The 16,257-nt window shown below is 42.6% G+C and overlaps 1 protein-coding gene across 3 annotated transcripts in view; it reads left to right on the forward strand.

The window, feature by feature from the left end:
* Positions 1–680: 680 nt before the first annotated feature.
* The window catches only part of PCDH9 (protocadherin 9), a gene marked incomplete at its 5' end in the record, with an annotated part of 821,818 nt that continues 806,241 nt past the window's right edge, over positions 681–16,257 (forward strand). For 2 of the 3 annotated variants that reach the window (XM_083362296.1, XM_083362298.1), the window contains one exon: positions 681–3,716. In XM_083362296.1, the coding sequence (XP_083218422.1) occupies positions 681–3,716 (3,036 nt within the window). Of the gene's footprint in view, positions 3,773–16,257 lie in introns of all 3 variants that reach the window. The other variant, XM_083362297.1, reaches the window with a different exon arrangement.

The raw sequence follows: 16,257 nt of genomic DNA on the forward strand, positions 1-16,257 counted from the left end.
GAAACAGGCTTCCAAGAAGCTTGGGCTTCCTTCCCTTTTTCCTTTTTTTTTTCCTCCTCTTCTTCTTCTTTTTTTTTAACTTGCCTCCAATCCAAGGGTGGGAGGTGAAATAGCAGAGCAAATGCTGCGCCGGGTTGAGCAAGTGTACCTGGGTTGAGCAAGTGTACCCGTGCCTGCCTCTCTCTCTCTCTCTCTCTCTCTCTCTCTCTCTCTCTCTCTCTCTCTCTCTGTGTGTGTGTGTGTGTCAGTGTGAATTGCGCGTCTGCGTCTCTTTCCCCCTGCCTGCCCCTCGACTCAATCTTGTAACTAGTTAATTTCATTCTCAGTGCGCACTCGGCGCTAGTGGCGGTATATTGGTGCATTCATGAAGCGGGAATTACTCTCTCGCACACATAACACAAGCAAGGGATGGAAGCAGGTGGCAGTGTTTCTCTTTTGCAAGTGTGCGTGTGCGTGTGTGCCTCTGTGTGTGTGTGTGTGTGTGTGTGTGTGGATCTGATACCGTTTAAAATGTACGCTTCTTTACGAAATGTTGTTCTGATTGTGTTGTCGGCAGGGATTGTCGTCGGGAAGTCGATGCTTGGATGTGATGCAGCCGGCCAACTTCCTTTGGCAAAGAAGTCAGCCCTCCTTTGTGGACGTCTTGGAACCCTAAAAGTAGGATCTATAAATAGATTATCATGGACCTGAGGGATTTTTACCTGTTGGCTGCTCTGATTGCCTGCTTGCGGCTGGATTCTGCTGTCGCTCAAGAACTTATTTACACCATCCGGGAGGAACTGCCTGAAAACGTCCCCATTGGGAACATACCAAAGGATCTGAACATTTCTCACATTAATGCTGCCACAGGAACCAGCTCAAGTCTGGTCTACAGGCTGGTCTCCAAAGCAGGAGATGCCCCTTTGGTGAAAGTCTCCAGCACCACGGGGGAGATCTTCACCACCTCCAACCGCATTGACCGGGAGAGACTCTGCGCAGGGGCCGCTTACGCAGAAGAGAACGAGTGCTTCTTCGAACTGGAGGTGGTGATCCTCCCCAACGACTTTTTCAGGCTGATCAAGATCAAGATCATTGTGAAGGACACCAACGACAATGCCCCTATGTTCCCATCGCCTGTCATCAACATCTCCATCCCTGAAAACACGCTGATCAACAGCCGCTTCCCCATCCCCTCGGCCACCGATCCAGACACCGGTTTCAACGGAGTCCAGCATTACGAACTCCTCAACGGGCAAAGTGTCTTTGGCTTGGATATTGTGGAGACTCCGGAAGGAGAAAAGTGGCCTCAACTGATCGTCCAACAAAACCTGGACCGGGAGCAGAAAGACACTTATGTGATGAAAATCAAGGTGGAGGATGGAGGAACACCCCAGAAATCCAGCACAGCCATCCTTCAGGTCACCGTAAGTGATGTCAATGACAACAGGCCAGTTTTTAAAGAGAGCCAGGTGGAAGTCCACATACCTGAGAACGCCCCGGTAGGGACCTCTGTCCTCCAGCTCCATGCCACAGATGCAGATGTGGGAAGCAATGCAGAAATCAGATATATTTTCGGGGCCCAGGTTGCTCCAGCAACAAAACGACTCTTTGCTTTAAACAACACCACTGGGCTAATCACAGTTCAGAGGGCCTTAGATCGAGAGGAGACTGCCATCCACAAGGTGACAGTTCTAGCCAGCGATGGTAGCTCAACTCCTGCCCGGGCCACGGTTACCATCAACGTAACTGATGTTAACGATAACCCCCCTAATATAGACCTCAGGTACATCATAAGCCCCATCAATGGCACAGTGTACTTATCTGAGAAAGACCCCGTCAACACCAAGATTGCCCTGATTACCGTCTCAGATAAGGACACCGATGTGAATGGCAAAGTCATCTGTTTCATTGAAAGAGAGGTGCCATTTCACTTGAAAGCCGTTTATGATAACCAGTACTTGTTAGAGACTTCTTCCTTGCTGGACTACGAGGGCACCAAAGAATTCAGCTTTAAAATCGTGGCCTCTGACTCGGGCAAACCCAGTTTGAACCAGACAGCCCTAGTCAGAGTCAAATTGGAGGACGAAAACGACAACCCTCCCATCTTTAGCCAGCCTGTTATTGAGCTCTCAGTTTCTGAAAATAACCGGCGAGGACTGTATTTAACCACGATTAGCGCCACTGACGAGGACAGTGGTAAGAATGCAGACATTGTGTACCAGCTTGGTCCCAATGCCTCCTTTTTCGATCTGGATCGTAAGACGGGGGTTTTGACCGCTTCCCGGGTGTTTGACCGAGAAGAACAGGAGAGGTTCATTTTCACCGTCACAGCCAGAGACAATGGGACTCCTCCCTTGCAGAGCCAAGCGGCTGTGATCGTTACGGTGCTAGATGAGAATGACAACAGTCCCAAATTCACCCATAACCATTTTCAGTTTTTTGTGTCCGAGAACCTACCAAAGTACAGTACTGTGGGAGTGATCACAGTGACGGATGCAGACGCGGGTGAGAATAAAGCTGTGACGCTCTCCATCTTGAACGACAATGAGAACTTTGTTCTGGATCCTTATTCTGGAGTTATAAAGTCTAATGTGTCTTTTGATCGTGAGCAACAAAGTTCCTACACCTTTGATGTCAAGGCTATTGATGGAGGGCAGCCACCCTGTTCTTCTACTGCTAAGGTCACCATCAATGTGATGGATGTTAATGACAACAGCCCGGTGGTCATCTATCCCCCTTCCAATACATCTTTTAAGCTGGTTCCTCTCTCAGCTATCCCAGGGTCTGTGGTAGCAGAAGTGTTTGCTGTTGACATCGACACAGGAATGAATGCTGAACTGAAATACACAATAGTCAGCGGAAACAACAAAGGCTTGTTCCGTATTGATCCTGTGACGGGTAACATCACCCTGGAAGAGAAACCCATTCCAACTGATGTGGGCTTACATCGGTTGGTGGTCAACATTAGTGACCTGGGCTATCCCAAATCCTTGCACACCCTTGTCCTTGTGTTTCTGTACGTCAATGACACTGCGGGAAATGCCTCTTATATTTATGACCTGATCCGGAGGACTATGGAGACCCCTTTGGATAGGAACATTGGGGACAGCAGCCAGCCCTACCAAAACGAGGACTACCTTACCATCATGATCGCCATCGTGGCCGGGGCCATGGTAGTCATCGTGGTCATCTTTGTCACCGTGCTGGTCCGCTGCCGCCACGCCTCCAGGTTCAAAGCTGCCCAGAGGAGCAAGCAAGGGGCCGAGTGGATGTCCCCCAACCAGGAGAACAAGCAGAACAAGAAGAAGAAGCGGAAGAAAAGAAAATCTCCTAAAAGTTCCCTGTTGAATTTTGTGACCATTGAGGAGTCCAAACCCGAGGATGCTGTTCACGAACCTATCAACGGGACCATTAGCCTTCCAGCTGAGCTGGAGGAGCAGAGTATAGGAAGATTTGACTGGGGCACTGCACCACCCACCACCTTTAAGCCTAACAGCCCTGATCTCGCCAAGCATTACAAATCTGCCCCTCCACAGTCTGCTTTCCACCTTAAGCCGGACACTCCCGTCTCGGTGAAAAAGCATCACGTGATTCAGGAGCTCCCCTTGGACAACACCTTTGTTGGAGGGTGTGACACTCTTTCCAAACGCTCTTCCACTAGTTCAGACCACTTCAGTGCCTCAGAGTGCAGTTCGCAAGGAGGCTTCAAGACAAAAGGCCCCTTACACACCAGACAGGTAAACGAGCACTTTTACTGGTCTATAAGTACTGCATACAAGTGCCCACTCAACCAGTATTAAAGTGCCAGGAGGAATTCTTGGCTTTGGGGAATATAACGTTAGCTTAGGGTTTTTTTGTTTTTTTTTGCTAAGGAGAGAAAGAAAGGGGTGACGAGGTTTCTCACCTCCCAGGACTATGCATTTTGTATAAATGAAAACCGTGGTCCCAAAGCGATAACGTCACCAACTTTTTTTTTGCTTTTTCTTTTAGGACAAGTGGCACACACACATACACTCATTCACACTCATCCACCAACAGAGATGCACACATGTACACAGGCTAGTGCTTAGAGGCGATGGTATCATGTTTTTTTGTGTTGTTTTTTTTTTTTGTATGTGTGACAAAAACACATCAGGATAGAGCTTTACTCAAGATGAAGAGTGGTGCTTGGTCTGCCAGATTCAGACCAAGTGTGAGGGGGGGGGGAAATATTAGACGGACCAAAATGTTTCAGGGCTAAATATATTAATTTCCAATTGAAGAAAAGTTGTATTTCCACAGGAGGCTGGTTTGACGGTCTCTTCCCACCCCGTTTATTTCCCGCTGATCTGGAACATTTGTTACGTTACCGTTTTCAGGAGCTGATTTTGTCTTCACCAAGGCTCAAAGATTGTGTTGCCCTGTGTTGGCTGGGTAGGAGACAATGAACTACAATGGTTTCAGTTGTGTCGAGGTAAAACTACGTGTCTGTTAAGGAAGAAAAAAAGTTGCATTTTATTTGTGTCTGCTTTTTTTTTTGTTTATCCTCCTGTTTTAAATGGCCAAAGTACACCTTTGAGAGGAACTCATTTGTTTATAACTAATGGAAATAAATAAAAAAGAAAGAAAGAAAACTCACCATGAATTATGCAGGGGAAAAAAAATCACCCCATTGCAAATGCATTCTCTTATTAGCCCATAAGGGAGTTTTCATGAGTCATTTTAAAGCTATGAAATCTGCCATTAAAAAAAAAAAGGTCAAGGAACCTCATATTTCCTCCAAATCCAGTATTAGGGATTGGGGGATATTATTCCTACAATGATGATCTAGGTAAAATCATTCCTGGCTAATAAAGATTGAAATGCAGCGCTGTCTTAATTCATTTCATTGGTGCTTGTCTTTCGCCACAAAATTAGAATGCAAGAATGCCCCTCTAGATGGCGCTACGGGACTGCATTGGCTGAGCTGGCCGGCTGCCAATTGTGCAGTAGTTTTTTTAAAAAAAAATTGGGGTGGGGGGTGGGGAAGGGATGGTTTAGGCTGGTACAGAAACCCGAAGAAATCCTTTATTTAGTCACGCTGAAGGAAGCAGGATTTTAAACTGGCATGCTTTCTAGAGGCCCAGAGTACTTAAGTTTCATTGCATCACTTGATGAAAAGTTTAGCTGCCCAACCCATCTCATGGTTGACTCCTTGTTTCCTTAAGTGATGATGCAGGTCTGGTCTGGCTGATGGGTCCACGGAGCAAGGCAAGCTCCATTAGAGGAGGTTTTGGTGGCCCCTGGGATGGAAAGTGTCCATTTTCTAGCTGGAGTCATTTCCCAAGTTGTACACTAGCATTTTCAAAATCACTTCTGGAATTTTGGACCAGTCTCCGATACATTTTTTTTTAGCCCCTACAGAGGCGTGTTGTGGAAGAATCTACTCTGAGAAATACTTGGTGGGCTCCTTAAAAAGGATTTGAGACGAAATTCCACACTCTCCTCCCTACCAGGGAGTTGATAACAGTGTTATCAAAGGAAGGGCATAAATTGTGTGCCTAGGCAACTTTTAACACAGGGCTGAAATGACGAGGAAGGGCATCTGGCAACATCTGTGTAACTTGAGCCTGGAGCATCACTGCTTCCTCACTCTTGATTCCTTCTGTGTTTGTTATCAATTGCCCACAAATTGTTTGGGCCCACATTTGGGTTGTCTGCTCCTGTTACAGGATTGGGTTTTATTTTTATTTTATTTTTTTATTTTTCCCAGAAGTCCAAAGGGGCTTAAAATCACAAGTCCGTAGCAAATTCCTTGGAAGAGCATGTACATATCAACACTCAAGAGGCTTTTCACCTCAGGAGAGTCAGACGTTCAGAAACAAGGCTAGAATTTTTTTAGCACATACTATATTTTTAAGAAGTGTTTGATGTGTTGGAAGTCCACCAGAGAAGTGGATAGGACTCAAACGATCCCCCTCCTCCCAACTCTCAATTGGATAGCAAGCTTTGTCATAATTAGTACAGAATTGTTGCATGTTCCTGTTTCCAAATAAAGTTGGACCCATAAGAATCCTGTATATTTTTCTCCAGTTGCAGCAAGACAGATCATTCTCGCGCTAAGTAAATGGAAAGACAGCTCCTAGTTTTGCAAGATTCAAAAAGTCGAATCTATTCAATTGCTCAAGAGCTGCTAATAATGGATTTTGCTTCCTGTTTCAAGGCTTGGTTTGAAAAGAGACATCTGAAGTTTTCGGGTTGGCAAAGATGATGTGTCTTGCTGACACCAGTGATGTCAGACAGTGTGGGAGAGACTGATTCATTGTTATGCTTTTTAGTCCTGCACATGTTAAAAGACATTTGCCATTAAATAAACACTCATTCCTGGAACTATGTTCTATTGACACCAACAGAACTTATTTGCAAGTAAATGTACTTAGCACCAAGGTGTAAAAATAGTGACTTTAAAAAAAAAAGTTCTGGTGAGAAAGCTGACTTGAGGATAAAATCAGAAAATAGAGTAACAGCACATAATGTTTTCTGTCCTAAGGAAGTGATCTGGCATTGTACCTATTTAGAGCAATGGGGCTTCTGCAGGAGAACATTCATGGAATACACCCAGCCCAGTAAATAAAAAAAATAGTTAAGGGTTACTGATAATTTGGAGGATGGTGATGGATAATTGGGAATTGTTGTGGAGAATTATTCTATTTTAGTCATTCCTTTGCTAAATCGGGCAGCTGCATGAGTGGCGTAACTAAGGAGAAGGCAACAGTACTTGTACACTGTTAATATCACATGAAATCTTTAGGTTGCTTGTTTCTTTTTTAATAATTGAGCTACCACCAATAATTGAGCTACCACCAAATAATTGAGCTACCACTTTTTTTTAATAATTGAGCTACCACCCGTAGGTTAGATTTCATAACAGTTCGTTTTTTTTTAAAAAAAGAAAAGATCAAAAACTCTGTATAGTTTAGCAGACAATTTTATTCAACTTCTTTAAGCCTGTTCACACAGTACGCTGTGGGATGTTTAGTACTGTTAAGAACTTTTTTTTTTCTTTAAAAAAAAAACTCACAATCCTTTGAGCAAACAGCACAGATTCTTCTCCTGTGGCTCTTCGTTGGTCATGCATCAAATTGTTTGTTTTTTTATGTTAAAAGATGCTTAAACAAAAATCAAGAATCTAAGACGACATGAACTGAAAGAATTAGGGACCGAAGATAAATTATGTAATATTTCACAAAGGGTGTTCTTTATGTGCATACCGTAGTCACTGGTATAATATCTTGGATTCTGTTGCAATAGGCTAGGAAAGGAATGCCATACAAACATGCCCAAATATAGATAACTCATAATTAAGAAAGTTGCATTTCAGTGTATGAAATAGGATAGCCTAAACACTAATCCCGAAAACATTTCTAAATGCTGCAGATTGGGTAGCTGTGTCAATTCCATAGTACATGCCAAAATGGAAATTGCAAATGATTCTTTTGGCAGGCGTGAGAAGACAGATGCTTTGAGTAAAATAGGAGCTGAAGGACAGCGTGATTTTCTTAGATAGCACAAATTCTATCAGACTCTTTATTTTATTTCATTTTTTTAAAAGAAAAGAATGGCCTAGTTCAGACAAAATGTGGAAACATAGCTTAATATTCTGGACAGCGTTCATCTTTGTTTTCCAATGTGACCGCAAGGAGGTGAATGGAATCATTTATGTGTTTTTGTCTGAATTAGGAAATGTGGGTAGTTTTTAAACAGCGTACATAAGCAATTTTGGATTGCCAATTGCATTACATTGGAGCCAGCCGCACTCAAATTCGTATATATATATATGATAGGGACAGGGTGGCTCAGTGGGTTAAGACGCTGAGCTTGTTGATCAGATGGTTGGCAGTTTGGCGGGTCGAATCCTGAGTGCCGCGTAACAGAGTGAGCGCCTGTTACTCGTCCCAGCTTCTGCCAACCTAGCAGTTCGAAAGCACGTAAACATGCAAGTAGAAAAATAGGGACCACTACGGTGGGAAGGTAACAGCGTTCTGTGTGCCTTTAGCGTCTACTCATGCCGGCCACATGACCATTGAGGCATCCTCGGACAAGCGCTGGCTCTTCGGCTTTGAAACGGAGATGAGCACCAGCCCCTAGAGTCGGAAACGACTAGCACGCGTGTGCGGGGGAACCTTTACCTTTTTATATGATAGGTTTGACATGGACGTTGGATACCAGATGCTGCATTGTTCTGATGGATAATTGACTACACCAGAAAAAGTACCATATATTGAATCTGGTTGAGCACTAAGCTATTTCTACTTGCCAGCGTGTAGGACAGCATCTTTCCCTTGAGAGAAAGTCTGTAAGGGAAACATTAAGGCAGAGTGGAAGGATTGCTCAGCTTCTGCGAACAGCACGAAATACCTTTTATGGTTTGATTGCTGTTGCCAAGAAAGAAAAAAAAAGCTAGGCTGGATTAGATCTGACTCACAGAAAAAAAGCAGCTTTCTAAAATCTTGCAAGATAGGAAATAAAGATGAGCCATTTTTAGAACTAGGGCCTGCTGTGTTTAGTGTTTGTGCAAGAACTAACCATGGTCAGATCTCATCCATTCAAAAGCAAAAAAAACAAAAAAACAAAACGGTTTGAATTTTCTTCCATTTTCTATCTAGATGATGTGGTCAGTGCTCGGGAATAATGGGCAGCTGTGGCATAGTAACATCAGCACGCTCTTCTCTAATCTAGAGACTTGAAGGATTTTGATTTACTTGTGTTGGCTGGAATTTCTGGGGGAGAGGGGCTACAAGACTTCCTTCAGTTTTCAGTCTATATTTTTTCCCCAACAAAAAGCTGCAATTTTTATGAACTGTATTAATTCATGGTCATGTGGCCAGTGCTCATCTCCGTTTCAAAGCCGAAGAGCCAGCGCTTGTCCGAGGATGTCTCCGTGGTCATGTGGCTGGCATGACTAGATGCCAAAGGCGCATCGAACGCTGTTACCTTCCCACCGTAGTGGTCCCTATTTTTCTACTTGCATTTTTACGTGCTTTCGAACTGCTAGGTTGGCAGAAGCTGGGACAAGTAACAGGCGCTCACTCTGCTACGTGGCACTCGGGATTCGACCCGCCAAACTGCCGATCTTCTGATTGACAAGCTCAGCGTCCTAACCCACTGAGCCACCACGTCCATATATATATGTATATACATATACATATACATACATACATACATACATACATACATACACACACACACACACACACACATATATATATATATATATACATGCATATATATATATATATATATATATATATATATATATATATATATATATATATATATATATTTTCGTAGATTCTCGCGGGTGTCTGTATGTGTAGATCTAGAGTCTCGGGTTTCTTCCCGCGTTCCTTTCATCTTCAGAAAGTTGTGGCGATGTTTCGACGAAATCCCATCCGTCATCATCAGGCCGGAGTGTTCCTCCTGCTGCTTCCAGGAGCAACACTCCGGCCTGATGATGACGGATGGGATTTCGTCGAAACGTTGCCACAACTTTCTGAAGATGAAAGGAACGCGGGAAGAAACCCAAGACTCTAGATCTATATATATATATATATATATATATATATATATATATATATATATATATATATATATATATATATATATATATATATTATATACACACACACATATATATATATACACACACACATATATATATATGTGTGTGTGTGTGTGTGTGTGTATACACGCTTGGTTCCCTTGAGTGTTTCATGAAATTGCAGCAAGAAAGCTGTGTTGTGGTTAACTGCACTAAGAAGGAGCAGCCTCTCTCAGGTGGCTTGTTGTCTATGATTTATTAGTTGCATTTATGATAACAGCTGATAAAAAGGGACACTACCAAAGCTGTTAAACCTCCCATAAAAGTAGTTTTCTTGGCTGCAGGAACCGTTGTGGGAAGCTTTGGTATAAAGAAGCCAAACAGGAACAGGGCAATGTGCTCATTGAAATCTTTGGATTTGGATTTTTGCCCATTGAGGAAGATCGGGGTGCAGTGAAGACAATTCCCACAGAACATAAAATGACAAGATGATGATATCCTCAGCACCGATACTTTAGCAATAAGAATGTGGAAATGTGGTGCAAATACAGTGCATCTTTTGCTACCTTATATAAGAAATGGGGGAAAAAATATTGGGAGCTTTTTGTTCAACTGTCTAAAGATATTCATCTTGGAAAGGAAGCCGAGCGTGGAAAACTTCAGCTGAAAAGATCTTTCGGTATGTGTGGAAGTGAAAAGCCTGGGAAAATAGGGGTCTGTAGCCTAGAAATCAGAATATAACCTTAAGCAATAATACAATTCTCAAGAACTGCACTAAGCTAAAAAATAAGGCTTTCTCTTCCTTTTATGTACACAGCATCCCCAGTCAGTCGAAGCTCCCGAGATGCATTTTTTTTCTCCCTCTTTCTTTCATGAATTAGACTTGGTGGTGTGCTTGTGTGCATACATGCAAGTATGGGTGCATAATATGAATGTATACATGACTCATTAAGCTTTGTTTTCCCACGGACACACATGTAACTTTCTTGAACTGTATCACACATAGACCCAGGAAAAAATATTTTCATTTTTTTGACCCTGCAAAATCGTATCAGCCACATTTTATTGACAGCCATTTTATTGCAGCTAGCAGCTCCACAGTAAGCTGTTTATTGCTGTTTCCTAACTCAGTTGACAGCAATTGGGGAATTAATTTCCTTCCCCACCCCAGCGTGCCTTCTTGGGTATAAACAACAGATGTTTAAGATATGAAAACAGTGACCCATTTACATCTGGCAACTTTTTTAAGCACATCATTTCAAGCCACCTAAAATTAAGCCCTGTTTCCCCCCCCCCGGGGGAGGGTCTGAAAATATTAAAAAAAATTAAAAAGGAGGATGCAAAGACTGCATGGAATGGATCTGTCCTATTTGGTGATTTAAAGGAACAAATAAAACAAGCATTTTATGTTGTTGTGAATGATATTCATATTGTGAGCTTCTTGAGATCAGGGACTTGTTTTTTTGTGTTTTTTTTTAAATGCAAAACCCTTCAAAGCATCATTTACAGAAATGGTACTGTTTAATTAATGATAATATATTAATACACAGAGATGGACTTAAGTTTCTTCCATCTGGGAGTAATTGGCAGTGATTCCTACATAATCCATGGATTATGCCTTTTTACATTCCATGTCTTATGTGTCCAGTTCTCTGTAGGCTGGGGGGGGAAAATGCAAATTCTGTCAGAGTGCTCCCTTATACCGTAGTAATCTATTCGAAGCAGATGCTTTTATGTGATAATCATGGATGTCTTTCACAAAAACAGCAATTGCTCTCTTTCTTCATTTCTCCAGCACTGTTTTTCAGTCAGTTCGGAAAAAGGAACTCCAAAAGAGCAATATATAAATACTTCCTCCATTAAAAATATGGCAATGGAAGAACGTATGAAAGTATCTTTTGGCATGGATGAAATGTGGCATAAAGCAACTCTTTAACACAGGGGTCTTCAAACTTGGCCCTTTTATGACTTCTGGACTTCAGCTCCCAGAGTTGAAGTCCACAGGTCATAAAAGGGCCAAGTTTGAAGACCCTGCTTTTATAACACATTTGATCCATCAGCTGACAAGGATCTTTATGCAGAATTATGCACCCCCAAGGGATAGCGCTTTGGATGTTCACTGCTTGACTGTAATTTACAGGTAGTCCTGATCCCTAAATTTATGTGGCAAAGCAAGACAGTTGTTAAAGGAATTTTGCCCCGTTTTATGACGTTTCTTGCCCCAGTCCTTAAGGGAATCACTCGGTTAGTAACACAGTTGTTAAGTGGATCTGGCTTCTCCGTTTTGGAGAAGTTTTGGAAACTTCAAAGCTTTTGACTGATATTTTGGGTAAAATGATCAGAACCATCACACGTGTCCATTATACAGATCCCATGTGAATGTATAAATATATTTAAGAACCACAATGTTGCAACATGATGGTCCACGAATGTCAACAAGGGACAAAGTTGTTGGTTTTTTTTCCCCAATCCATAAATCTCCTGTGGAGGTTTCAAACATTTATTTGCTTATGGATTTCTCTTTTGTGCAGTCTATTATAAAAAGTAGAACCACTGTCTGTTTTAATAAAGGTATGTGCTAAACTGAAAACAAAACCAGATTTTCATGTGGCAAAGAAGTGCAAAATCCTTGAAGGATGGGAAACTGTTTGCATGGACCAGCATTCGAGAAGGACCGAGATGCACAACTCTATTGCAGTGCTCACTGTGGGATACGCTGATGAATTATATGCTGTGTTGGGACAATGCTGTCCTCCTTAGTGCTGTGAATTGATATGCATGGCCTTGATTATTTGTTGTGGTGTTCAGCACCAGACAGAATAGATTGCAATGGCAGCCAATATCTGTAGCTCGGGTGTAGGATGAGGGTCAAGCATTCGTTCTCCGAGCTTGAGCGTTGGTTTCCCAACTTTTCATTACCAGGCTAGGTAACATCTTCAGAAGCATCCAGGGGATGTCAGTGTGCTTCTGTTTCTATGGGCTTCAGGCATGGGTGTGTCTTGTGAAGGGTCAGGTGCGAGTCATCAGTGAGAGGCTTGTGATGATCTTGTGATGAGGAGGTTGCATGAGGTCAGGGTTATTGGGAGGTGAACTGGTGGGGAGGGAATTGCATGGGTTGATTGAGGGTCTGTCTCTGGTTGGCTGTGTGGTTGATTTGGATTCTGAAGGGTTCGTAGGCTGGTGGTAGGTCAACCTACGAACCCGTCAGAATCCAGATCAACCACACAGCCAACCAGAGACAGCACCAACCTTCAACCAAGCCACGCAAACTTGCCCTCCCACAGCAGTTCACCTCCCAGTGACCCTGACCTAATGGAACTTCCCCATCACAGGACCCTCAGTTGACGACTCACATCTGACCCATCATAAGACCCTCACTTGACACACCCTCACCTGAAGCCCTTAGAAACAGAAGAATACGGACATCACCTAATCTCCACTGAAGATGTTACCTAGCCTGGTAACGAAGGACTTGGAAACCGACCCACCAGCTCAGAGAGTGAACCTCCACCCTACTGACTTTGCTTGTCAGAAGTTGGAGTTCACAACTGGCAATCTCACAATCCTGGAATGATGCACCTGTGGTAGGTTGCCAATCAACCCAATAGCTCAGGGGTGTCAAACTCCTGGCCCATGGGCCAGAAGCGTCATGCAGAAGCCATGCCCACCCCATTGCCGGCAATGGAAAAACTGTCCTGATATGTTGTGTGATGTCACGTGACGTCATGAGTTTGACATGTCTGCAATAGCTGTAAGAACTGTTTGTAAGTCACCTTTTTCAGTGGTGTTGTAACTTTGATTGCTAAAATAGATGGCTGCAAGTTAAGAACGACCTGAACAAGGAAGTAAGTGTCTCTTGTTTTCTTTCAGCTTGAAAGCATGGAATGGTTTTAGGGACACCCTGGAAAATGCAACTGTAGGTACAGGAGTGGATAAATATTTTGAGGTCACCAAAGATGACTGACAGCCCATTTAGAATAGTGCAGATAGTCCTCGATTTACAACAGTCTGTTTGGTGACCGAAGTTACAATGGCACAGGGAAAAATTGACTTATGACCATTTTCCCACAGTTGTGACGCTTGCAGTACCCCACATGGTCACACAATCAACATTCAGACACTTGGCAACTGATTCATATTTATGACTGTTGCTGTGTCACCTTTTGCAACAGTCTGACCAGCTAAATCAGTGGAGGAAAGCCAGATTCATTTAACAACCGGGTTAGTAAGTTCACCTCTGCAGTGATTCTTTTAACAACAGTGGTGAGAAAAGTCGTAAAGTGGGGCAAAAGTCACTTAACATAAATTTGGGGCTCCATTGCTGTTGTAAGTTGAGGGCTACTTGTAATTAAGACCCCAGGCTACAAACTGGGAGTCCATCAGTTCTAGTCCCTCCTTAAGTTCCAGGCCAGCTGGTTGACCTTAGGCCAGCCACTCTCTCTCAGCCCTTAGAAGTAGGCAATGGCAAACCACTTGTGAAAAATCCTGCCAAGAAAACTGCCCAGATAATCTCTTAGAAACAGCCACGAGTGAACAGATGGATATTCTCTGAGCCCACATCAAAACCTTCCTCCCTTCTTCCAGCCCAGTGGTACGTCAGAAATAAATTACCTGAAGGGGGCTAGGACAGTTACAAACGCAGCCCATTATTTGGTTTCATGCAGTGCCTTCAACGACCTCATTCTCTTTTTACCCATTTTGCTTTAAAAATCCACAGTTTCCATCTTCTGCTTCAATATTACTGATTATATATATATATATATATATATATATATATATATATATATATATATATATATATATATATATATATATATATATAAATGAGTAACCTCTCAAAAATGAATTAATGAGCAATGTTACAAAACTTTCAGCCTCCTCAAGAAAAGTAACTGATCCTTATAAGTAAATTACACCAATACACTGCTTGTAATTTATTATATTTGTTTCCACAGTGCCAACCCAGTTTATCCTATTTCCATGTACCCTTCGATAAATCAGCACCAGATGATCTACAGTAAGCATCGAAATCAGTGGCACGATTCTCACTGCCCGAAGTCACTTAAGATGGGTGGCCCTATATTTTGAATAAATTAATAAATTACCATTCAGTCCTCTTACAACTACATCCCATTGAGTTCAGTAGAACATTGATTGCTTCCTATATCTCCTTTGCTCTCTTGTCACTCGTTCCTGAATTCTTCTTTCACATATATCCCTTCCTCTCTTTTTTCTCTCTCTTAGAATTACTTCCTTTTCCTTAAACGAATTGCTGACTTTTCTCACTTTCTCTTCCACTACTAATGCTTATTCTTGTTTCCCTTGCCCAAATCTCTGTGTTTTGATTAATACATGCTTTTTTTTTTTACGAAACGGTTTGCTCAGACCCAAACAGAGTGCCATAAAACCAAGGTGGTTAATGGGAATTCCCGGCTGATTGCAAGGTCTTTCTGTACATTATAGTTTTGAGATGTCTGATGAGATTCTTTTTCTCTCAAACATCAGAGAGGTTATGAAAAAAATATGTCCACAAGTCTCATGCCACTATGAGTCCACAGTATCTCCATTCAGCAGCCAAGGCAGTCATGTTTAAAAACCCATGAATCTTGTTGCCCGTTGGTGGAAAATGATTTCTCTCAGACCTTAGGCTTCCAGTAGAGATTCTTTCACGATATCTTCAAGGCATAATGTTGGCTTTTCAGCGTCCAGTGTCTGCTGACAACGTGCATTTTAGACACCAATCACACCCAGTAAGGATAGAACAGAGAGTCCTAGTTAGGTACACTAGATTTATATTTTAGTTGAGTGGAGTTTTCTTGTGTGCTCTCCCTGTGATAGGATGGAGGGAGCACTACTAAGGTTCTCAGTACTTCAAGATAACCCCAACGAGGAAAACTGCACATTGGTCTGGGTGAATATTTACGGAGCAAAGCAGTAGTGATATGAAATGGACTTCCAGTTCATGGGACCATTAATGGCAACATCCATGCTGTAAGAACAGCTGGTCTTAACAGAAGCTAAAGGGACCACCTTTTTCAGCTGAACCACATGTCAGGCACCTAAATCGACAGCTGGGGAAGCAGAAAACAGAATGGGACATATGGGGGAAGTGTAGCTGAATGCAAAACAGCCCGAGGCTTGCTGAACCTGGCTATATATACAAAAATCGGAGCTTGCGCTGCATGAGCTGTAATGTTTTCTTTAAAACATTTTTTTAAGGTTGAAACTGTCACAAAAGAGATGCCTGGTTGATCTGTCCCTTTTATGCCTGGGTGCATTGTTAAATGCATTATCGATATCTTACAGAGCCATCTTACCGTATATGGCAGTGAGAAGGGCAACATTTGCTGGATAGGGAGTTCGCTGTTCACATCACAGAGACATTTTTTCCTTCTTCTCCAATGACACAATTGAGAAGGCATCTGTCAGGCATAAGAACTATTCCTGAATGGTCTCAAAACAGCTGCATTGTTAGTCACAAGAATCTCACCAGACAAAGGCATCAGTGAGTGTGAGAAAGATCAAGTCTATATCACTTTATGCAGAGCAAAGATTCTAAGCTAGACCCCCTCTTAACACCTCCCTCCAGTCTACTGAAGAGTCCACCATGTTCATCCAATCTTCTCGCTGCAGGACAAGGCTTGTCACATCAGTTCTTTGGGGTGCAAAGAGGTGTAGGGTATGATGTTCCTGCAGGCCCCTATTTTAGAAGACCATCG

This window comes from Vipera ursinii, assembly GCF_947247035.1.
Source record: "Vipera ursinii genome assembly, chromosome: 4".
NCBI classification, from domain to species: Eukaryota; Metazoa; Chordata; class Lepidosauria; order Squamata; family Viperidae; genus Vipera; species Vipera ursinii.